General features: G+C 35.4%; 2 protein-coding genes, 1 long non-coding RNA gene and 1 pseudogene across 3 annotated transcripts; 1 reads left to right on the forward strand and 3 right to left on the reverse strand.

Annotated features, from left to right (window-relative positions):
- Positions 1-201: 201 nt before the first annotated feature.
- Positions 202-5,162, reverse strand: LOC148909897 (uncharacterized). Its single transcript, XR_016120302.1, has 3 exons — positions 4,490-5,162; positions 514-589; positions 202-362 (listed from the first exon to the last, which is right to left on the reverse strand). It is a non-coding gene; the product is annotated as an uncharacterized LOC148909897 (long non-coding RNA).
- Positions 5,163-7,246: 2,084 nt separating this feature from the next.
- On the reverse strand, positions 7,247-8,992 carry LOC148909898 (uncharacterized). The gene is made up of 5 exons (XM_089033306.1): positions 8,987-8,992; positions 8,377-8,493; positions 7,706-7,760; positions 7,511-7,586; positions 7,247-7,406 (listed from the first exon to the last, which is right to left on the reverse strand). The coding sequence occupies exons 2-5, from the start codon at positions 8,419-8,421 to the stop codon at positions 7,247-7,249; spliced, it is 336 nt and encodes a 111-aa protein (XP_088889432.1). The 5' UTR covers positions 8,422-8,493; positions 8,987-8,992.
- A 2,548-nt stretch (positions 8,993-11,540) lies between these two features.
- On the reverse strand, positions 11,541-14,969 carry LOC148909899 (uncharacterized; annotated as a pseudogene).
- A 106-nt stretch (positions 14,970-15,075) lies between these two features.
- On the forward strand, positions 15,076-19,448 carry LOC148909900 (uncharacterized). The gene is made up of 6 exons (XM_089033305.1): positions 15,076-16,021; positions 16,581-17,447; positions 17,716-17,792; positions 17,871-17,948; positions 18,033-18,303; positions 18,844-19,448. Exons 1-6 carry the CDS (start codon positions 15,844-15,846, stop codon positions 18,966-18,968), a joined length of 1,596 nt encoding a protein of 531 aa, XP_088889431.1. The 5' UTR covers positions 15,076-15,843; the 3' UTR covers positions 18,969-19,448.
- Positions 19,449-25,663: the final 6,215 nt, after the last annotated feature.

The following is a 25,663-nucleotide window of genomic DNA, read 5'->3' on the forward strand; positions in this document are numbered from 1 at the left end:
CATGTATACCATACCAGTAAATCAATATCAAACCACAATAGTCTTAGGATTTTATTTAAATCCTTCTTCTATCTTGTATGAATTTTGGAGTATTATGAAACAGCCAATTCAAATCGATCTTACTGGCAGGTTACCCTGGCAATTACTTCCCCGCTACGCCACGTGGAGGCTACCGTTCTTCGTAACGGGCACGCCACTTACACAAAGACAGAAAAAACCGACTGATAGGCAAACCTCACACAAAATAGATACGCACGTGGAACAGAAACAGAAATTAAACTGAAACAGACATTTAAAAGGAATGCACATTAAACCGAGACACACATGCATCTAGCTTGGCTGTGGTACTGTCCAGGGGTTCCCTGTCAGATGAATATGATGTTATTATTAGAATGGATAGAATGAAACTATTATTTTATTCCTGTCATATATAGTATGACGACAACAACAGCAACAGTAACAATGATAAAAGCAACATTCTAAAAATCAGAAACAGCATTATTGTTTACTTACATCTTCAGAATAAGGCTTCAAATCTATGGTTACTTTGTAGTGCTTGGCTGACACTTCACTGGTTAGTTTTCCTTGACTTATAAAATGATAAAATATATACTTTAAGCTATGGGTAAGATAGATGAGTCTTGATGAATTTCAAACAAGAATGAATTTATCAAAGAGCAGTACCTAACGTTTTTGTTGATAACTATCATTGGCAAGGCTTTATTCTGAAAAACACACGCTTAAAGATAGTCAGTAAAAACGCGAAACGCATCTATCATATTCTATTTCTTCCATTTTTCCAGTCCATTCTCTCGAACCTGCTCAATTTGTCCAAAATGAAAATAAGTGTTGAAATTCAAAATAAAAAAATTATAAATTGTTCCAAAAAACTGCGAAGTAACTTTGTATTAAATAATCATAAAGCTAAACATACCAAAGGCATTTAATTTCTTATACCCCTCTTATAAAATGTGAAAATGCTAAATCACATAATACAGTTATTCATCGATACCATGCCCAAGTAAATAACATTTCGGTATACATCGTATCATTCGAATGTGCTAGCACAAGAGAGTACATTTCTTCATTCGCAATGCGCAACTAAAAATACAATGTCCATCGTATCCTTGGAATATACCAGTACAAAACAGTATGCATCGTGACCATCACAATATGTTATTGCAAAAAAAGTACACGTCTTCATTTATATATTCGCTATAAATAGAAGTTCTATATACATCGTAACAATCGCATATGCTGTTGGAAGACCGTGCAACCTCGTCGTTTATATCATCCGCAATTAAATTACATTACGATATATATAGTATCCATCGAATACCACGCTCTTGAAAGATACTACACTTCTTCATTTATAATGCGCAATTAAATAACATTCAATAATATGCAGTTGCAAGACGGTCCCCTTCTTCATTTATATCATTCGCAGGAAATTAAGGCTCAGTATACATCGTAGCCATCGAATATGCGCAAGACAGTGCCAAAGGCAAAACATACCAAAGGCATTTATTTTTTTATACCCCTCTTATAAAATGTGAAAATCCTTAATCATATTATAATACAGTTATTCATTGATACCATGCCCAAGTAAATAATATTTCGTTATACATCGCATCCTTCGAATGTGCTAGCACAAGAGAGTACATATCTTCATTCGCAATGCGCAACTAAAAATACAATGTCCATCGTTTCCTTGGAATACACCAGTACAAAGCAGTATGCATCGTGACCATCACAATATGTTATTGCAAAAAAATGTACACTCCTTCATTTATATATTCGCTATAAATAGAAGTTCTATATACATCGTAACAATCGCATATGCTGTTAGAAGACCGTGCAACCTCGTCGTTTATATCATCCGCAATTAAATTACATTACCATATATATAGTATCCATCGAATACCACGCTCTTGAAAGATACTACACTTCTTCATTTATAATGCGCAATTAAATAACATTCAATAATATGCAGTTGCAAGACGGTCCCCTTCTTCATTTATATCATTCGCAAGAAATTAAGGCTCAGTATACATCGTAGCCATCGAATATGCGCAAGACAGTACCCAAGGCAAAATATACCAAAGGCATTTATTTTTTTAAACCCCTCTTATAAAATGTGAAAATCCTTAATCATATTATAATACAGTTATTCATTGATACCATGCCCAAGTAAATAACATTTCGTTATACATCGCATCCTTCGAATGTGCTAGCACAAGAGAGTACATTTCTTCATTCGCAATGCGCAACTAAAAATACAATGTCCATCGTATCCTTGGAATACACCAGTACAAAGCAGTATGCATCGTGACCATCACAATATGTTATTGCAAAAAAAGTACACTCCTTCATTTATATAATCGCAATTTCATAGAAGTTCAATATACATCGTAACAATCGCATATGCTGTTGGAAGACAGTGCACCTCTGCGTTTATATCATCCGCAATTAAATTAAATTACGATATATATCCATCGAATACCAAGCTGCTGAAAGATACTACACTTCTTCATTTGTAATGCGCAATTAAATAACATTCAACAATATGCAGTTGCAAGACGGTCCCCTTCTTCATTTATATCATTCGCAAGAAATTAAGGCTCAGAATACTTCGTAGCCATCGAATATGCGCAAGACAGTACACTTCTTCATATGAATCCTGCACAACTAAATAAGAGTTCAATATCTATTTTTTCGAATATGCCAGTACAAAACAGCATACATCGTGACCATCAGAAGATGTATTGCGAAAATGTACAGATCTCCATATATTCCATGCACAATTAAATAACATAATATACATCGTATCTATCGAATACATTGTTGAAAGATGCTTCACCTTCTTATTTACAATGCGCAACTAAATAACACTTCAATATTCATCGTATTCTTCGAATATGCTAATACATGTATTTGTAACTAAGTTAAAGTTTGTTAATGTCGTGCGCAGGTTTCATAATGGGGAATGGAAAATATCGCAGTTTACCAATTATCTCGTGGATCGCATATGGACGTTACAGTTTTAGTTACGTGTCGTGCGAAACAAAACAAAAAGTAGTACATCGAATGGGTCGAATATGCTGTAGCAAATCATAATACCATGTCCATCTAAAAAACAGTTTAATATACATCGTATCCTTGGAATATGCTTCAAGAAGACGTTAAGCCTCTTCATTTATATAATACACAATTACTGAATAACAGTTTATTATCTTTTTCGAATATATCTTTCGAATATGCCTTGGCAGGAGTGTACTCTTCTTCATTTAAATCATTCGCACTAAATAGCAGATAAATATACATCTTATCCATCGAATATATTTTTGAAAGAAACTGCACCTCCTTATTTACAATGCGCAACTAAATCGTCGTATCCTACGAATATCCTCATACATATATTTGTAACTCAGTTATAGTTTGTTAATGTCGTGCGCAGGTTTCAAAATTGGGAAATTGAAAAAATCGCAGTTCGCTAAGTATCTTATGAATCGAATATGGACCTTACAACTTAAGTTACATGCCGTGCGAAACAACAACAACAACAAAAAAAAAAAAAGGAAAAAAAAAAAGAAGTACATCGAATCGGTCGAATATGCTGTACATTTCATGATACCATTTCATCTTAAAGAACCGTTTATTATACATCGTATCTTTCGAATATGTTAAAATAAGACAGTAAACGTCTTCAATTATATATTGCACAGTTATTGAATAACAGTACGACATATTTTTGTAATATATCTTTCGAATATGCCTTGGCAATAGTGTACACTTTTTCATTTATATCGTTCGCAATAAATAACGGTTAAATATACATCGTATCCATCGAAAACGCTTTTGAAAGATACTACACTTTCTCATTTACAATGCGCAGATAAATAACATTTCAATAGACATCGTATCCATCGAATACGCTAGAAAATATATTTGCTACTCAGTTAAAGTTTGTTAATGTCGTGCTGAGGTTTCATTATGGGGATTGGAAAAAATCGCAGTTCACTAAGTATCTTGTGGATCGATTATGGACGTTACAGTTTTAGTTACATGTGGTAAGAAACAAAAAAGAAGTACATAGAAGTACAAAGAAGTACAAAGATAAGAATTAGAATAATAAAACAAGGTTTACCGAATTCAAAAATAGCAAAATGCGTTGTATTTATTAACTTAACTTACTTAAATTCCTTAACGAACTTAATTACTTAAACTTAAATTACTCCGACGATGAAGAAATCAACGATTAAAATGAATAACTTACGATCTGACCAAAACATGTTCTTGTATGGTTAATGTTGTGAAACAAGCTTGACCCTAAAAACGCCCATTTGGACTCTATGTGTTGTAGAACAATGATGAATATTTTTATGACAAAATATATGTCATGAAGGTTTAAAAGAATAATGTTCCGAGGGTTAACGAAAGATGAAAATACTGGTCGATAATAGGTAGAAGGAAAAAATGATAGACTTACTTATCGAATGCCTCCTTGGTCATTTGGTTCCTTGGTTCCTTGCTTTGTAGATTCCTCGCCTTCATGATTCCTTGATTCCTTGGTTTCTTCTCTCCTTGGTTTCTTTCTTCCATGGCTTCTTCCCACCTTGGTTATTCCATGCTTGAGTATTCCCTACATGTTTCCTTCCTTCACTGCCTAATTGCCTTCCTACCTAACTGCCGTAGTGGCTAACCTTCTTTGCCACGTCTTTCACGACGTCTCCCTGAACGCAGCGACAGCATGCCCGAAAGAAAGGCATAAACTATCCCCAAGGCCCGGCAACCGGGGCGGCGTCCTTCGGCGAGGCATTCGCTGCAAAGCTAGGCCTCTCCACGACAGAAAGTCACAGTTTAGCCAACGGCGATGTCGGCGCAACCGCTTCTTAACTTTATTTGGTTCCTGTTGAAACTCGTGGTTTGAAGCCGCAATAAATCCCTCGAAACAAACTCTTGTGCTCGCTTCGAAGTGACCTATTGGGCGCCGTTGCCTTTTTTTACAATCGTCTTTTCAGCTAATATTTACTACGTTTGCCTTTCCCAACAAGGCTACTTTGGATTCATGGCTGATTTCGCTTTGTTCCCTTTCAGCCCTTTCATGAACTCGTGAATTTCTGTTTACTCATGCATTTAACTTTCATTCATTTCAGTCGTTTCATACTTCGTAGCCGCAGCCTTATTGTCTCAAATCTCCCCGAACGCATGGCCGGCATGCCCGAAATCCAAGAGGCTTATAGTATCCCCAAGGCCAGGCAACCGGAGCGGCGTTCTTAGGCGAGGCATTTGTTGCAAATTTACGCCTCTCCACGACAGAAAGTCTGTTTGCCCTTGCCCTTGTTGACAAACGTCTTTGTAGCTAGTATTTACAACTTTGGTCTTCCCAAGCAAGGCCAGTTTGGATTCATGGCTGATTTCACTTTGTTCTATTTCAGCCCTTTCATAAATATATGTTATGATTATTTCTTTTTTTTACATTACTAATATGTGGTATCTAGTAATTGTAAATAATGAACTCCGACAATGAAGAAATTAATGTTCTAAATATATAAATTACGATCTGACCAAAGCCTGACTCAATTAACCAACCAAATAATACGCATCCTTATTATCGTTATGTCCCAGAAGGTATGGCCGGCATGCCCGAAATCCAATTGGCTTATGTTAACCCAAGGACGGGCAACCTGCGCGGCATTCTTTGGCAAGGCATTCGCTGCAAAGCTACGCCTCTCTCTAAGTCACAGTTTGGCCAACGGCAATGTCGGCGCAACTGTTTCTACAATTTTTTTGGTTCCAATCGAAAATACCGGGTTTGAAGCCGCAATAAATCCCTTGAAACAAACTCTTGTGCTTGCTTCGAGGTGACCTATTGGGCGCCATTGCCTTTTTTTACAATCGTCTTTTTAGCTAATATTTACTACGTTTGCCTTTCCCAACAAGGCTACTTTGGAGTCATGGCTAATTTCGCTTTGTTCCCTTTCAGCCCTTTCATGAACTCGTTAATTTCTGTTTACTCATGCATTTAACTTTCATTCATTTCAGTCGTTTCATACTTCGTAGCCTCAGCCTTATTGTCTCAAATCTCCCCGAACGCATGGCCGGCATGCCCGAAATCCAAGAGGCTTATAGTATCCCCAAGGCCAGGCAACCGGAGCGGCGTTCTTAGGCGAGGCATTTGTTGCAAATTTACGCCTCTCCACAACAGAAAGTCTGTTTGCCCTTGCCCTTTTTGACAAACGTCTTTGTAGCTAGTATTTACAACTTTGGTCTTCCCAAGCAAGGCCAGTTTGGATTCATGGCTGATTTCACTTTGTTCTATTTCAGCCCTTTCATAAATATATGTTATGATTATTTCTTTTTTTTTACATTACTAATATGTGGTATCTAGTAATTGTAAATAATGAACTCCGACAATGAAGAAATTAATGTTCTAAATATATAAATTACGATCTGACCAAAGCCTGACTCAATTAACCAACCAAATAATACGCATCCTTATTATCGTTATGTCCCAGAAGGTATGGCCGGCATGCCCGAAATCCAATTGGCTTATATTAACCCAAGGACGGGCAACCTGCGCGGCATTCTTTGGCAAGGCATTCGCTGCAAAGCTACGCCTCTCTCTAAGTCACAGTTTGGCCAACAGCAATGTCGGCGCAACTGCTTCTACAATTTTTTTGGTTCCAATCGAAAATACCGGGTTTGAAGCCGCAATAAATCCCTTGAAACAAACTCTTTTGCTTGCTTCGAGGTGACCTATTGGGCGCCATCGCCTTTTTTTACAATCGTCTTTTTAGCTAATATTTACTACGTTTGCCTTTCCCAACAAGGCTACTTTGGATTCATGGCTGATTTCGCTTTGTTCCCTTTCAGCCCTTTCATGAACTCGTGAATTTCTGTTTACTCATGCATTTAACTTTCATTCATTTCAGTCGTTTCATACTTCCTAGCCGCAGCCTTATTGTCTCCTTATTGCTTCGAGGTGACCTATTGGGTGTCATTGCCCTTTTTTTACGACGTCTTTGATCGGCACATCTTCACATCTAAACTTACTGAAATTGCTATAATTATGATAACTATTTAACTATCTATTATGATTATGTAATAGCTATTTCTATTTTTATATTGCTAAAATTTGGTATCTAATTATTGTTAAATTACCCCAGCAATGAAGAAATTAATAATCGAGATATATAACTTACGATCTGACCAAAACCTGACTCCATTAACCAACCATTGCACATTATTGTTCTTGAACCATTCGGAGGTGCATTCTTGTGTGGTAATGTTTCATAGAAAGGTCGAACCAACAACACCCATGTAGACTAGACTTACTTGTGGAGTGGTGGGGAAGGGTGAGGTCCAAATCAAGCTTGTCTGTGGTACTGCCCGCCAGGGGTTCCCTGTAAGATGAATATGAAGTTATAATAAGCTAACAGCAATATCAGAAGCAGCAGCAATAACAACAGCATTGTAAAAAAAAGAAACCGCATTATTGTTTACTCACATCTTCAGAGTAGCCTTTAAATCCACAATCACTTTGGTGGTAGTTTCTTGACATATCATTGCTTTTTCTTGAATTTCTAAAATAATAAAAAAGATAATTATTAAACTTATAGGTAGAATATGTTTTATAAATATAATTAGATAACAAGATTATATCACTAGATTCAAATAGGGTAAAAAAATCAAATAAGATTACCTGACTTTCTATTGATATATGTCATTGCCAGTGATTTAATCTGAAAACACGCACACTAAAAGATAGTCAGTAAAGACACTAAATGCATCAAATTTATTCTACTTAATCCTTAATACTTCTCACAAAACCAATTTAAATCCAATGCGGCTGCTATATAACCTATATATACCTATACCTTTATTATGGACATCTTTGAAGGAATTTAAAAAGAAGTTGAAGGCATACTGATTTAGGCAAGCCTTTTTTATGTAGTTTTCACGAATATTTGTTCATACTTATATTTTTATATTTTTATTTATTTATTTTTTTTTTTGTTCAAGCATATATTTTTATAGTTATTTTATTATGAATATATTTTAACTTATATTATTCATTTTGATTGCTTTTAATTTTTAACTACAAACGGAAAACTTTCAAAAACAAAGCAACAGGATATGAAAAAAATGTTAGAAGATAATAGTCTAAACCATGCAAGCAGGCAAGCAGGCAAGCAGGCAAGCAGGCAAGCAGGCAAGCAGGCAATTAAGCAGGCAAGCAGGCAGGCAAGCAAGCAGGCAAGCAGGCAGACAAGCAATAAAAGAGCTAAATAAACAAACAAACTGAAATATATGCATATATTAGACAAACAAGTTAAACATTAAAGAAACAAAGAAACAATTATAAACTCATACAAACAAATAACAGTGATAGAGGTGACCACCAAAAGCAACTTGCATCCATCTCCCACCATCTCCAGAACCAAACTCATTTTTAGTTTTCCCATTCCTTGGAGGTTTTTTCTCATTAGCCTGAAAAAGATAAATTTCTATAAATTGCCCTATTTCTGAATCACTGTGACGTCACTGCTTGTTTATGTGGGGGATAGAATTGCCAAATTGAATTGCCCTAACCCTGACCCAAAATTTGCTCCTAGCAAAACAGCTTCATCTAAAATGGCCTGCTTTTCAGATATAATATGTGTTAATATGCACCAAGAAACATTCTGAGCGTTTGCTGGCCTATTCTACTTCTCTTCGTGGATTGATCGAATTTTAGAACAATTTTCGGTGAATTTGCGTTGATTTCAGACCCCCTCCGAAGGGCATGATCCTTTGCATTTAAACATTAGATTGTTTTGATGTCACGTCATAGTGAAATAGAACAATTGAATTTATACTATACCTACTTTTACCTGTAAAATGCTGATTATCAGCTTATCAATTTATTTTTGCGTGTACAATCATCAAGAGTTTTGGTCTTACAGAAAATGTATTGACTTACAAAATAATGTTCAAAATTCACCTTAAACGTCTTCAAGCTTCTATCTTTTTCTGTTTTTCACTTCTTCATTTTATCTTTGGATACCAAAAAAGGTTATTATCAACATTGTCTGATCAGCCTTCAGCAAAATAAGTGGGTATTTACCCTCTGGTTACCCCCCAAAGAGGCAAAGTATTATGGGGATGTGAAAGTAGAGAATAAAATAATTAATATGTTAAATTTTTGTTAGGGAAAAGATACTGTAACTTCATGATCAGGGGGTCTAAGTACTTAGAAGTGAATATCGATAATTGTCTTAATTGGAGCAAGCATGTTTCTTTCATATCTTCTAAAATTTATCCAAAACTTAAGATGCTTAGAATAGGATTTCATAAGTATTTAAATAGAAATGTACTTTTAAGAATATACAAACAGACTGTTCTACCAATATTAGATTATGGGAGCATAGTTTGGGGAGACTGTGGGAAGCGGAATGCACAGCACTTCGTTAGATTGCCTTAAGATCGAATCAGGCAATGTGTATCATTTTATCAAGTGATCGCAAAACTTGCACTCAGGATATGCGTACTAAGTTAGTTCTTTTAACTTTATCTGGTAGGCAGAGTTTTTTAAGACTTCAATTAGTTTACAAAATCATTATAATAATATAACATGCCCAAATCATCTAAAAAATTACCTAGTGAAAAGATCGGAATTGCATAATAGATCGCTGAGAGATATGACATTACTGAACATACCAAAAACATCTTCCAAAATGGGGCCTATCATTTAAGTTTGCTGCTGCTAAGGATTGGAGTGATTTGCCTTAGGATTTGAGTGAACTTAGCTTTTTTTCCATTTTTAAAAACAAGCTTTTTAAGTATTTTATTTGGATATATCTTGTAACCTAATGTTTCTGTTTTGTTTTCTTTTTCTTTTTTGAGCCCTCGTATATACAATGGATATATATGTTTTGTGGACGCGGGGTTTTCTTGTTTCTGTGTATGTATGTATATATTATACTTAATTTTCTCTTTTCTTATATTTATACTTTTAGGCTCTCAATCGCAGATTTTAGCATAGATTTTAATTAGATTTTTATAGATTTTGTATTGCTGATCACCGGTTCATACCAGCTGTTCTATCGTGTCCAGCTGATCGGTTTTTTAAATCAGGCTAAATAAAGATATTATTATTATTATTATTATTATTATTATTATCATTATTATTAGTAAATGTGTGGCACTAAATATTTAATGTGTGGCACTCAATATTTAATGTGTGGCACTCAATATTAAATGTGTGGCACTGAATATTAAATGTATGGCACTAAATATTAAATGTATGGCACTAAATATTAAATGTGTGGCACTAAATATTAAATGTATGGCACTAAATATTAAATGTATGGCACTAAATATTAAATGTATGGCACTAAATATGAAATGTATGGCACTAAATATTAAATGCATAGCACTAGATATTAAATGTATGGCACTAAATATTAAATGTGTGGCACTAAATATTAAATGTATGGCACTAAATATTAAATGTATGGCACTAAATATTAAATGTGTGGCACTAAATATTTAATGTATGGCACTAAATATTAAATGTGTGGCACTGAATATTTAATGTGTGGCACTGAATATTTAATGTATGGCACTAAATATTAAATGTATGGCACTAAATATTAAATGTATGGCACTAAATATTAAATGTATGGCACTAAATATTAAATGCATAGCACTAGATATTAAATGTATGGCACTAAATATTAAATGCATAGCACTCAATATTTAATGTGTGTAGGCACTAAATATTTAATGTGTGTAGGCACTAAATATTAAATGTGTGTAGGCACTAAATATTAAATGTATGGCACTAAATATTAAATGTATGGCACTAAATATTAAATGTATGGCACTAAATATTAAATGTATGGCACTAAATATTTAATGTGTGGCACTAAATATTAAATGTATGGCACTAAATATAAAATGTATGGCCCCGTACGAAACGGGCAGATCTGCAACAGATCTGCAGCAGATCTGTTTTTGCCAAAACAGATGCACTGCAGCCTTGTTTTAGGTCTGCATGATCTGCTCTTAGTCTGTGCAGATGTTGGTAAGAAGGTTGTCTGCAATGATCATATTCTACAGACTACCTGCAGATCAAAAACAGATCTGTCTAACATCTGCAAAATCTGCCATAAAATATGCAAACAAATAACAGCGCGTAGCATCGTCCTGGAGATCATATCGAGAACATTAATTTTTGGGGTGATCTATACCTTTTTTATATAAACCTTAGTGGCAAAAACTTAATTTGCAAGAATTTTTTATATAATTTTCCGCTATTAAGTAAAATTATTTTCAAGATTCGTGGTTTGGACAAAAATATCTAATGAACAGATGACTGCATGGCGTTTAAGAAAGGGTTCGGCTTACGCTAAATAATCAAGACTTATCAAATCTACTATTCGAGGCAACTCTTAAGTGCTCCTTTGGTTTCCATTTTATGCCTAATATTTCTAAACGCTAGTAATTCAAATACACATTCGAAAATAGATAACTACTCCAAACACGGTACATACCGTAATTAAACAAACATCAGTTGACCTTGTAATAGCGAGCTTCCAACTTTCCCGAATTGACTTATCATTTGATAAGGTATCGAAGATTTAGAAAAGACTGTTTAGATTTATTCATTAACGCGTTTAAAACGATAAGGCGTTTAAAACGTCAAATACACTCGAGGTAACTCGAACAAGAAATGTATTCTGGTCAAAGTACGTTACTCTAAGGTTGCATGTACTTATGACGTCATAGGTAAAACCGCTGTACATAATAACTCTTTGGCCGAGAGACCAATTTTCGTCAAAGTTGTACTTTAACTAAATCGCTGGTCTATCCTGAAGGTCCATGGGACTTCATTTTAGACTTATATTATCTGTTAACACATGGACGATTTCGTCAAGGGCTTCGTTACGTTTACCCAAAATCTCAACAGAATCAGAAAACAAAAACCTCGTAAATACCACATTAAACTACATAAAACTCTACATTCTCCCTGCTTTGTTTATACTGAATCAGATATAGTTGTAAACTAAGAGCGGTTTTTGTATATGAATGCATGAAAACAGCACGGTCACCGCACTGGGGCACGCCAACCGGAAATTGAAGTTGACAATATTATGATACAAATTTGAAAGAGAAATGATTGATAAATAAAATCTTTTAAAAATTAATATTGTTCCAGTTTGTTAGGAAAAGTTGCAACAAAGGCTATTTCTTCGTGACATGGCTCTTGTTTATAACTTAGGTATATACACTTTGTGACGATACTTGAAAAAGGAATTACTTTCAAAATTGTCCTTTTAACTGGAATTACATGAGTCAATTCAACTGGACATGAGTCGTCTGTACACAAATTAATATCTTGCTCTTGTGAAAGCTCTTGAATCATGGAGTAATTGAAGGCATGGCATGTGCATCTGAACATACAGTTACCCATCCTTGTACAACTCGGCTTATATTGGAAAAAGTAAAGTATTTGCCCGAATCTTAAACCGTTTCCACCAGATTGATACATGACGGTATAGCTATTCCTAACAGTCGCTTTCCTGTACAAACTTGAATGAAAAATCTCTTTATCCTTTTTTATTCGAGTAAATGCAAGAACAGTGTTCGAGTCAGGATTGTATCCTAGTTCGTTTGCTAGAGCAGTGTACTCTTCCTTTGTAAGCTCTCGAGAAAAAGAAGATCCAAGTGCATAAGCATTATGCATTACTTGTGTTTGCTGTGTATTTTGTTGAAATCCAATTAGCTTCCGATAAAAAGCTAAAGCACTTGAATTACGTTCAAGGGATTCTACCATCTGTGGTAAATTTTGAATGAAAGAGACTGCTGAGACAATTTGCGAAGAAACGTTTTGCGTGCCATGAATCATTTTTAAGATATACCCATTCTTGTCTTCAAAATGAAAACACGAATGGGTCCACAGCGGACCAAGTTCCCGCACTGCTTGAGGAAGGTGCAAAAGATTGTGGATATTGATAGTTTGATAACGAAGTTCATATAAATAGGGAAGCATAAAGCAAAAGTATTCTAGGAGTCTTTGACAGTGCTGCAGTTGTATCTCTGATATCGAGTCTTGTAAAAGAATAAATGATGCTTCACTAAAAACAGCAAAATGATGAAAATAATGGTCATCCAAAATGCCAAACAACACCGGTATCCCATAATAAAGTAAAAATGACCTCAGCTCAGATGCCTTCCAATATTTTCTGTGGTTTTCAACTGTCCTTGGTATTCGTCCTATTTCAAAGGGAGGATGTAATTGAAGTAGCCTTTCATCTGCTTTTGTAACTTTGTTCGTAATGTTCTGGGGCAAACCAAAGGCCAAGCAAAGATTTCATGACTCCAAGGCATAACCCATGCATATAATCAATTGCAGTTCCTTTGATGATGTCATAACTCGAAAGCCCAGCAAGCCATGATGGTCCCTTAATACCATCTACATGCTTGCCACTATTTACTGCCTTTTCAGCGTGTTTTAGAGTTTCTGAATGAGTCCTTTGTGGTCCAGTGGGATCCGGCCGAATAAATGGAAATGCGTGGACGTGTCCTCTCTCAGAAACTTTAACAGTTTCGCCCTTTTGCTTACATTTCGAGCAACCATATTCTCCATTGTATTGCATTGTATTACATACCAGACATTTCGCCGGCAAGTCGCATGTTCCCGCCAGCAAGATTACTTTACTCAATACAAGAGGGCGAACGTTATTGTCACTACTTTTCACTTTTACGTTAATTCCATCCGTTTCTAGTTTTCTTAAAGATGAATGAAAAGGTTGTAAGAATGTTAACATGAAAGGTTTAGTATCTCCAAACCAGAGCCCAGCAAACAACATGTTTTCTCTCTTAGTGCGTTCAGCAAACGGAAGTTCGTTAATAACGAAGTATAATGGCCATATTGAGTACTTAGAAGATTTGAAAACTGGGACACCATCTGTATTCCATAACAAAGATAGGTTGTGTTGAAAATCTAATAGACCAGGGTTGCAATGTCTTTTATACTCGGATCCGTCGTAAATATCTTCAAAGTTGTCTTCATTTTTTTTGGTCCTTTTGAAACGATAGCTTAAGCTGTCATAAAAGCCATTTTTAGCAAACAAATTGCAAATCTGTTGCGCAATTGGTATCTCTATAAAGAAAGAGCAGGAGTTCCTCTTTGTAAGGTCTCGTGCACAAAGAGTGTTTGGACAAACAACTGTAGCTTTGTCATCAATGAGTAAGAAGCAATAAGAACAGTAACGATGATACACCAAAGGATTCTTGATGTTTTTGAAAAATTTTCGGAACTGTTGAAGGGATTTCCGGCACAAATTAGGGGCGATGCAATGCAAACTGATCAAAACAAGCAAATCCTCCAGAGCGCTTCCAGATAGTGTATGCCGTATGGCGAAAGTAATGATCAGCAGTAAACTTTCTGACACTGTCAAAGGGGCATTGTGATAAAGCGGTTGATGATGCTCGTCGTTTTGCCTATCATTGTTTTCACTTTCATCATCTTCGAACAAGTTTTCAGCTGGAGTTGAAAACATTTCATCATAGTCATCGGTAACATTTGAAAATAATTCCTCGGGCCATGGTGTGCTATCATTAAGACTTTCATCAAATTCGGGCTCTAAAAGGTCAACCTCTTCTCTCCTTTGCTCAGGATCAACGACATATTCGGAATTCTCCAAAAGGTCCATATAGTCACAAATATCCAGTGATTGTGATGGACTTTGGGGGCTAAAACCAACTTCACTGATAGCTGTGTCATTTGTTTCCTCTAGTCCATCTCCAATAGACACTTGACTGTTGTCTTCTTGATCCACTTCAAAATATGTTGAGTTGATATCACATGCTATTCCCTCGACTTGGGAAAACAAACCGGGTATTTCGAAAGGCTTATTAACATCGGTTGTTTCTTCATTGCAAATAGAAGAAGAATAGTCATCAGTATTTTCAGCCATTGGTGAAAAAAAAACTATTATCCGAAGCTAAACACGGCCGTACGCGAGACTTATAGACACTTGACTGTTAGATACATTCCCCACTCGTAACCTAATATGAAGGGTGTTCCTTCAGGTGTTCGTTTCAACAATAGTGAACGCATTCTAAACGCATCACTGACAAGCTGCTTAGAAGCGAGCGTATTTTAACGTTGTTCAAATTTGGAATTTCGGCAAAAATAAGATAAAACCTAGCTATAAACTCGGATATGAAACTCGCTAATGATGATGTTTTTGTTGTCATTTTATGTTTACTTAGCTCAGTCTTGTGATTTCTTAAAAGTGAATTGGGTCAATTATCACTTGACTTAGTTCTCATAAGTTTAATACAAAATAATGTTTTTGAGGTACAATCATCTTGATCTCATAAAACTTACGGTTGTTCAAGTTTTACTCGCCAAAACATTGCTAAAAAGTAGACGGTACCAATCCCAAATAAAATTCTGCTGACAGTTACTGTTGTCTTAGAGAAATTACGACCACGACAAAGAATACAACGACTGCATACGTATCTACAGAAATGCAAATGATAATTTGTACAAGCGTTCAGTAGGTCTTTGGTTATAAGTTGACAGGTAAAACTGAAAATAAATATACTTAGGAAGCTGGTGTGAACTCTTTTCTATTTTAAGTAAACACGGTTCCTCTCTCTGAAATGGATCTTCGTACCCAACCAATAGGAAACCGATCCGATAAGGGCATGTTATCTGAGAGCGATCGACTGATCAAATGTCACTTTATGGACTGAGTTCAAACGCGGTGTTCACTTTTGCGCGCCATTTTCCGAATTGGTTTTAGACAACGCTAACAGCATCCTCTCAGCAAAATTCGTACAATGGCCTATGCTTTGGTTTACTGGATCCAAGATAAGCAGTACAGCGTTGTGTGTGCAAGGAACATTCATGGAAATGTCAAAGAGGGAGAAACAACTATGGTAGATTGGGAGGAGAGCAGGAAAGGTAGAAAGGCCGCTAAATTCACAGCATATCCTGCCAAGATAATAATCATTGGAGGTGAGTCTTAACAAATGATCAGTGTTAAAATATACAGTCTTCGAATTTTGAATAATCATCGTAGGCCATGGCCTAAGTTACAAATATGTTCATGTTTTACATGCATAAAGAAAGTCAGTGAATTCCGTCGATCAATTTAACTAAGGGTTGTGTACTTCGCAACATAGCTGACTTGCGCGAAAGTACGGATTATCTGAAAAAATTACTACATATAAATCTATACAAGAGAATATTAAACAAAATTAACTACTCTTACCAACTTGGTAAAAAAAGAACAATAAGCTAAATCAAACTCGGTAATTTTTGCGCGGCGCCGAATATGTAGAAATTAAATTTAGGCGCAAAAACTTGGAATGTTGACTATGCAGCTATTAGGTTTCAACAGTCAACATGGTGACACTAGTACATTTGCATACCTTGATTTGATTCTTTGAGTACAGGGAAATAATGCCTTTAGACTTTCTAGAATAATGGTATATATTGATGATTAAAAGTGAAACATTTAGAGCTTGAAGCAAGAGACTTAAGTGATGTACAAATCACAAAATATGTATTTCAGATAACGAGGAGGAACTCGAACTGGAGTGCGTTAAGGTTGCTGAGGAAATGGAGAGCGAAGTCACGGCCAAAAAACGACCGCGAAAAAAATCAAGAATTGTTCTGGAGAGTGAAGAAGGAAATGATGGTCACCAAAACCAAAACAAAATAGTAAAGAAAACAAACAATGCCCCACGACAACAGAAGCCGGTAAGCAAGAAAGAAGAATTGAAAAATAAAAAGAATGCTGAAATAGAGGCGGGGAAAACGCAAGCAGCTATTTTCTTCAAGGAACGCTATACGGATCAAGCAACAGAAGTTGATGTCACCACCCATCAGCCTTCCACAGCAGAAACTCCTGGACCTCCACCTAACACTCATGCACCTCCATCTTACACTCATGCACCTCCATCTAACACTCATGCACCTCCATCTAACACTCGTGCACCTCCATCTAACACTCGTGCACCTCCATCTAACACTCGTGCACCTCCATCTAACACTCGTGCACCTCCATCTTACACTCATGCACCTCCACCTAACACTCATGCACCTCCATCTAACACTCATGCACTTCCATCTAACACTCATGCACCTCCATCTTACACTCATGCGCCTCCACCTAACACTCATGCACCTCCATCTAACACGCATGGACTTCCATATTACACTCCAGTACGTCCGTCGAACACTGTGACTGAAGAAATATCTCTTGGGGAGACGGGTCACTTCTTACGATCTCTATACGACTTGGATGCGGAAGACATTTCAACATCCGAAATTGAAGTTGAACCAGTAGTCGAAAGAGTCGTTCCTTGTTCAAACTGCTCAGAAATGGTAAATGAGCTCAAAGAAGAAATAGCAGCTCTAAAAAGAAGGCAATTACCATGTAAGTTCTCCCTTGTACTTCTCATTGTTTTGCACAGGATTGCATGTACAGTGTGCATGCCATTCGATTAAAGTCACGCTTATAAGTTCGACAACGGAATTACAAACTAAGATAGCGATAATCTTATAGCGCCTATTGTATTAAGAGAATTCAAAATCTCAAGCTTTCTCACAATCGTGATTTTCTAGGACCTCTTTTTGTATAAATGAATCTTTTAATTGAAAACCAAACAACAATAACAAATACAATTGGTCTGTTTTGTTTACAGTTCCTATCAGTTCTGAAAACATTGAATTTCTCGAAAACATTTTGAACGCTTACAAAGGAGGCGACGTTGCAAACCAGGTAAGCGGCATCTTTTATAGTTTATACATCAATACATTATTTTAATGAGTTGTTTGTAACCTTTCTTTTTAAATTTAGTATCAAACATCATATGTAGGATGCAACGAATCGGCATCATCTCAAACTAACATCAATGCTGAAAAGAACTTAAAACCAGTAAGTGTAACTAATTTGATACAAATGCTATGTCTTACGGTTTGTAGTTTAGCACGACTCACTAAAATGTTTCTCAAATTTCAGGCAGAAAGCAATCAAGAATGCTCCAGCATTCCAGGTCCTGGAAAGCAAGAACTTGTGCCAGGATCTGGAGTATATATATCTTCTGCAAGGCTCCATTCCATTCACAGCCAGAGCGGAAAAGATGCGAGAAAATTGTTTCTGCTGCTTATAGAAACTTTCTTTAGTGATGAAACACTGGCCACGAGTCTGGCTCACGGGACCCGCAAACTAACGTCAAAAGATGGGTCCGTGATGACAACACTTAATCAGGACATCGTCAAGACAGTGAAAGGTCAGCACCTATTACGTTATAATCTTAAACTAAGAAGATATAACTAGCTAAAAACTAGTGTGAGCTGCGTCGGCGTTTCTAATGAAACAGTAATGATGAAAAGGTAAATTATACACCGTGAAAAGATGAAAAAACTTACTGACGTTTCGGACGTTATTCCTTCGTCGGAGTAAAATCCCTTAAACTAAGGGATGGACAATTAGATAATTGATGGGCGATTGCAGGAATTTTGTTGGCATGATATATATATATATTTTTACATTATTTTTTTGCGTACAGTTAGATATTTTTCTTCTAGCAGAAGAGGTTGCACGATATTTTTTTTCTTTTTTGAGGTTTAAGTGCTTGCTCGATATTTTTTGGGGATTTACGCAACCCCCCATCCCCCTCAACTATCTAATGGTCCGTCCCTAAAAACTTATATATATTATTACAATAATGACTAAGTTTTAATAATAAAGATAGGGCACTTGCACTTATCGTTGAGCCGTGAAATTAAAACGGAAAAGCAATTTCTAAACGCTATCTTTTTTCTTCTAGCTTATTCTGGACGGTTCGCTTCCATAAACAACACGGAGTTGACTGTCTCCAAGATGAATCGAATTTTGACCAACAAAGTTGGGACAGCCAAGAGAAAAAAACTTAAGGAAGTTTCAAAATTTTAAGTCTTTGAAGGACTAATATAAAGTATCTTTAGGAATTTAAGTGTATTTGTAAGGAGTAAGTAGTAAGATAAGTGATTTATATAGGTTTGTATTTTTGAGTATATATATTATTACATTTAGGATGTGTGTTTATAAGCGTGTATTAGTAGCTATATTAGTGTTTCACTCACAATGACTTACTTAGGATGTTTTGAAAAATGCCTTTATGCCAAAAAAATTAGGTAGCTACATATTGTCTGAGTACGGATTCTTTGTTGACAGCTAGAAAACGCTTTTTCTTTCTTTTTCCTGATTCGGTATGGAGTAAGGATCGATTGCATGGGCGTACTAATCTACAGAAGTATGCCATGCATGTAGTGATCTCTATGATGTAACCTGATATCATATTATACATCACTCATCTGCAGCAATCATGTTCTTGTGGAATGTTGATAACAAACATTATTTTGTTCTCTAAATAAAAGGGATATGATTGGTGGAGCCAGCATATTGTCCTCAAATGTTTAGCATCTGCTGAACGTCTGTAATTGACAGACCTAACTGCAGATCAATTTGGCAGACTTTATGCAGATATTCTGCAGATAATCTGCAGATAATCTGCAGATAATCAACAGATATTCCACAGATAATCTGTAGATAGTCTGTAGATTTTTAGCAGACTGTTTGCAGATCTGTAACAGACTTCTTGGCAGATCTGCAGCAGATCAAAAACAGATCTGCCCGTTTCGTACGGGGCACTAAATATTAAATGTATGGCACTAAATATTAAATGCATAGCACTAGATATTAAATGTATGGCACTAAATATTAAATGCATAGCACTCAATATTTAATGTGTGTAGGCACTAAATATTTAATGTGTGTAGGCACTAAATATTAAATGTGTGTAGGCACTAAATATTAAATGTATGGCACTAAATATTAAATGTATGGCACTAAATATTAAATGTATGGCACTAAATATTAAATGTATGGCACTAAATATTAAATGTATGGCACTAAATATTAAATGCATGGCACTAAATATTAAATGTATGGCACTAAATATTAAATGTATGGCACTAAATATTAAATGTATGGCACTAAATATTAAATGCATGGCACTAAATATTAAATGCATGGCACTAAATATTAAATGTGTGGCACTAAATATTAAATGTATGGCACTAAATATTAAATGCATGGCACTAAATATTAAATGTGTGGCACTAAATATTAAATGTATGGCACTAAATATCAAATGTGTGGCACTAAATATTAAATGTGTGGCACTAAATATTAAATGTGTGGCACTAAATATTAAATGTGTGGCACTAAATATTAAATGAATGGCACTAAATATTAAATGCATGGCACTAAATATTTAATGTGTTGCACTAAATATTTAATGCGTGACACTAAGTATTTTATAATGTGTGGCACTAAATATTTAATGTGTGGCACTAAATATTTAATGTGTGGCACTAAATATTTTTTAATGTGTGGCACTAAATATTCAATGTTTGGCACTAAATATTTAATGTGTGGCACTAAATATTTAATGTGTAGCACTAAATATTTTATAATGTGTGGCAATAATATTAAATGTGTGGCACTGAATATTCAATGTGTGCACTAGATATTTAATGTGTGGCACTAAATATTTAATGTGTGGCACTAAATATTTTTTAATGTGTGGCAATAATATTAAATGTGTGGCACTGAATATTTAATGTGTGGCACTAAATATTTAATGTGTGGCACTAAATATTTTTTAATGTGTGGCAATAATATTAAATGTGTGGCACTGAATATTCAATGTGTGCACTAGATATTTAATGTGTGGCACTAAATATTTAATGTGTGGCACTAAATATTTAATGTGTGGCACTAAATATTTTATAATGTGTGGCAATAATATTAAATGTGTGGCACTGAATATTCAATGTGTGCACTAGATATTTAATGTGTGCACTAGATATTTAATGTGTGGCACTAAATATTTAATGTGTGGCACTAAATATTTAATGTGTGGCACTAAATATTTTATAATGTGTGGCAATAATATTAAATGTGTGGCACTAAATATTCAATGTGTGCACTAGATATTTAATGTGTGGCATTAAATATTAAATGTATATGGCACTAAATATTAAATGTATGGCACTAAATAATAAATGTATGGCACTAAATATTAAATGTAGAACGAAATATTAAATGTAGAACTAAATAAATGTAGAACTAAATATTAAATAATATTATCAAACTCATAAATAACTCATAAGGAAAACACAACAGAAATCTCGACTGTGAAGAGTGTTGTAAATCTGATACAAAATTCACAGGGAACCCGGCTATATATATTTTTGCTTTTTTTAGAAAAGTAACTTTGCTCTTTGTGGGTTTCCTGTGTTGTGTCATCGGTTTCCTATTACATAAGCTGTAATCAGATCTGCACTGTGATCAGATCAGCGTTGTAAACTGTTAGCCGATTAAATTCAAATCAATAATTATTGGTGTTTTGTTCTTGTGGGTTGCCTGTGGTATGAAACATTCCCTCCCAACACCATCTGTTCACCCCCACCACTCTACCCCCTCCCCTCCCACATTGCTAGTTCAGACTGGTATGTTATACACTCAATTGAAGAGTCGTTGTCGGGTTCAGAAACATAGAACATAAAAGCTGAGACCGAAATGGTCTCAGCTTCTATGTTATATATTTCTGAACCCGACAACGATTCTTCAATTGAGTGTGTATAGATTATATGTGTAGATAGTAAAATAGTAGCTAAGTACCACAGGTTTGCATTTCCACAAAATCAGACGCCCCACGTCTATCCAGACACTGAAACTACTATCAGGACATCTGAGTTTGCGGGTATGGAAAACTGCAGATCACTGCATTCCCTATAAGAATGAATTATTCAATAGATCAAGTAGAGACATGAATTAATTTAGACACAAAAAGCAGTCTTTACACTGCTGAGTAGAGATAGCCATATGGCCAAGTCCAACTTCCTTACTTGATTTCTAAACATATTAATTGGATTCAGCCATTTTGAGTGATTTATCAAGCTTTGATTAAATGAAAGGACCCATATACCTTATACTGTGCCTCCCATGTGTTATAGTGTGAATTCTTGGCATGAAGAAGTCGCTTGAATTTCTAAGGTTATACCTACACCCATTGCCATGGAAAAGATCAGGTATATAGGGTGGGGCCAGATGGTTTTTGACCCTATACACAAATTGCGCTATATCCTGTAGCCTAAGATTTTGCAATGTTGGAAGTTTTGCCTCCTTTAAAAGCTGCTCATATGAGCTACTCCTATCGCAGTAAATGGCCCCGGGGGGGGGGGGGGGTACTCCCATATATGGACTATACGGGGATGATCCGCTGAATAGGGTAGGGTTTTTGGAGCTTCTTGTCATAAACAGGGTATGCAATTTCACTCAAGTTCCAAGTTCTTCCTTAGTTTCCAGTCATATTCAGGGTTTCTACTTTTGTATAGACCGAAACTTGTTATTAATGGTCTTAAAAAAACGATACGCTAGATGACATGATAATTGAAACAGGAACAACTCAGTGCAATAAATTATATCTTTTGTCATAAATAGGGTCTACAAATTCGAATTTTTTGTCATACACAGGGTACCCCTTTCAGAATCCCAGCGGAACACCCCTACCCAAATTCTGGCGGAGTACCCCACCCCCCCCCCCCCGGGGAAATGGCCCTTAATGCGTGCTCTTGCAATCGTTCTTGCTTCCTAGTATCTGAGGTGCAATAAAAGTTTCGGACTGTATGGCAATACCTAAGTTGCGTTAGAATAAATGATTTATGAATCCTTAACTTAGCTATTGTTGGCAACATATTTCTGAACCTCATAAGCTGACCCTCATTTTCTTTTCCCCCTTGCTACAGATATCCCTTATAATTATGTGATGGTTAAAGTTTAAATGTTCATAAATATTAAATGTATGGCACTAAATAAGTGCATGGCACTTATAAGTAAGTGCATGGCACTTATAAATAAGTGCATGGCACTTATAAATAAGTGCATGACACTAGATAAGTGCATGGCACTATATATGTGCATGGCACTAAATAAGTGCATGGTACTAAATAAGTGCATGGCACTATATATGTGCATGGCACTAGATAAGTGCATGGCACTAAATAAGTGCATGGCACTAAATAAGTGCATGGCACTAAATAAGTGTATGGCACTTATAAATAAGTGCATGGCACTTATAAATAAGTGCATGGCACTAGATAAGTGCATGGCACTATATATGTGCATGTCACTAGATAAGTGCATGTCACTAGATAAGTGCATGGCACTAAATAAGTGCATGGCACTTATAAATAAGTGCATGGCACTAGATAAGTGCATGGCACTAGATAAGTGCATGGTACTAAATAAGTGCATTGCACTAAATAAATCTAGAACTAAATATTAAATGTAGAACTAAATAAGTAGTGAAACTAAGTAAATGATTAGATTTAGATTAGATATTTTATTTATTAACCTCCTTGTACAGATAAACCGTCTTTTGGATGTTGGCTAATAAATTAATGTTTTACATACATACAATGCTACATACATTTTTAACATATACATACATACATATACAAGAAAAGTGACATACAAAATATATTTAGTTAACTCAAAATCTGTATCTGGTCGTAAATTGTATATAAGTGATCGAGTGATGCTGTTGTTTATTTTGTCAAAACAATAATAGATATATTTAGCTATGACTTTTTGAGTGTTTTTTGCTGCATTCATAATATGAAAGCTTATCGTTATTATTAAGTGACTGGAAGTAAATTCTATTGTTTATTACCGAGAGAAGTCCATCTCTTTCACATGTGTAGCAAGGACAAACAAATAAGAAATGAATTTCATTTTCTACGCCAATTTTACATAGTTTACATATTCTATCTTCCGGATTTGTGTAAGGTCGTGTATATCTTCCTCTCTCTATTTCTACGCAATGATCACTTATTCTCAATTTTGTTAAACTTATTATGTGTTTAATATTTTTGACTTCTGTTAAATATTCCTCTTGTTTGAAATCCTTTTTGAATATTCTGTAAGTTCTAAGTTTGTTTTTCTGTGAGCCCTTTCTTCCTGAATCATTGTGCATGTCAGCAAGCCAGATTTGAATTTCTTGATCCTCTATTCTTTGCGTGATTATTTTCATTATTTTTAGTATTTGATGTTCTGTTATCAATTCATTAATGTTTTCTCTCCACATATAGCTAAAGCCTAAATTATCTAGTTGGGATTTTATTTTCTCTGTCCAGCTGGATTTGTTAGTGAAGTCTGTCTGTCTGTCCGTCTGTCTGTCTGTCTGTCTGTCTGTCTGTCTGTCTGTCTGTCTGTCTGTCTGTCTGTCTGTCTGTCTGTCTGTCTGTCTGGTGTGCCGCCAGGACCTCAAAACCCTGACCCTATCCCAAACCTAAAATTTTGATTTTACATCCCTACCCCAGACTAAAACTAAGAAATATATATTTTATCCCAGACTAAAAGACGGAAAATAAGGTTTTATAATCGATTGCAATCAATATTTACTAACATTTTTATTGTTTTTGGTCGGCAGAAAGAGTAGCCTATTCGCCAGACAAAAACGACCAAATCGTTAACCCTATCCCAGACTAAAAAGAAACCCTATCCCAGACAAAATGTCAAAAAAAGGATACCCTACCCAGACCCAAAAGCCGAAAAACCATACCCTATAGGGCGGCACATACCCGTATAATAGCAAATATAGGGGGGCTATCTATAATTGTTTGATACGATAATTTAGTGTCATCGTTTCTATTCATGAATTTAATCCAAATTTTTTTTTTGCTCTTTGTTTTGCTGTTGATCTGAGGGGGAAAAGACCTAACTCAGATCTACAAGTGCTATTTGAGGCTTTTTTGCTGACGCCCAGCAGCATTTTGCAGAATTTAACTTGTACCATTTCAGTTGGGTCGCTATTTAGATTCTTTTTCTCATCCACACCCCAGACTTCGCTACCATACAACAGGATTGGTTTTATCAGACAATTAAATAGTCTTATTGTAAGTTTTACATCTGTTCTGAACTGGTCACCCATATCCTTGCAAAGTTTAAATAGGGCTTTTAACGCGATTTTCTTAAGTTCTTCTCGGGCGATAGAGAATGTTCCTACCGCGGAGAATAGCAGACCTAGGTATTTATATGTTTTAACATTTTCGATCTTTGTGTCTTCAAAATAAAACTTATGATTGTTTAAAATTCTTCCGTTATTGAAAATGATAATTTTGGTTTATCGAGATTGACCTTCAGTTTAGAAGTGCTGCAGAAGAGATTCAATTTGTTAAGCTGATGCTGTAGTCCTTGTGTCTTTGGCAGCATAACCACGTCATCGGCATATAAAAGACAGTTTATACCAGTGTTGTTTATTTCAGTTAAGTTTGAATCTTCGTCATTAAAAGTTTCAGGCAAATCGTGAAGGTATATGTTGAAAAGGGTGGGAAGTAGTATAGTAAAGTATAGAACTAAATAAATAAATGTAGAACTAAATAAATAAATGTAGAACTAAATAAATGTAGAACTAAATAAATGTAGAACTAAATAAATGTATGAAACTAAATAAATGTACGGAACCAAATAGATGTACTGAACTAAATTAATGTAGAACTAAATAAATGTATGGTTAGGTTAGTTAAAGCTGAGTTCAG

The sequence above is a fragment of the Actinia tenebrosa genome, unplaced genomic scaffold, assembly GCF_029948245.1.
Source record: "Actinia tenebrosa isolate PJP-AT-01 unplaced genomic scaffold, QUT_ActTen_1.0 PGA_scaffold1__47_contigs__length_23844297, whole genome shotgun sequence".
NCBI lineage: Eukaryota > Metazoa > Cnidaria > Anthozoa > Actiniaria > Actiniidae > Actinia > Actinia tenebrosa.

What these genes read in the sequence shown, in the direction of transcription:
- LOC148909898 (XM_089033306.1), bottom strand. Translation starts at nt 8,421, where the DNA reads ATGCAAGTTGCTTTTGGTGGTCACCTCTATCACTGTTATTTGTTT. An exon ending in TCTATCACTGTTATTTGTTT is followed by an intron (nt 7,761 to 8,376) that starts GTATGAGTTTAT and finishes ACTATCTTTTAG; the next exon opens with TGTGCGTGTTTTCAGATTAA. An exon ending in ATATATCAATAGAAAGTCAG is followed by an intron (nt 7,587 to 7,705) that starts GTAATCTTATTT and finishes TTATTATTTTAG; the next exon opens with AAATTCAAGAAAAAGCAATG.
- LOC148909900 (XM_089033305.1), top strand. Translation starts at nt 15,844, where the DNA reads ATGGCCTATGCTTTGGTTTACTGGATCCAAGATAAGCAGTACAGCGTT. An exon ending in CAAGATAATAATCATTGGAG is followed by an intron (nt 16,022 to 16,580) that starts GTGAGTCTTAAC and finishes TATGTATTTCAG; the next exon opens with ATAACGAGGAGGAACTCGAA. An exon ending in CTGAAAAGAACTTAAAACCA is followed by an intron (nt 17,949 to 18,032) that starts GTAAGTGTAACT and finishes CTCAAATTTCAG; the next exon opens with GCAGAAAGCAATCAAGAATG.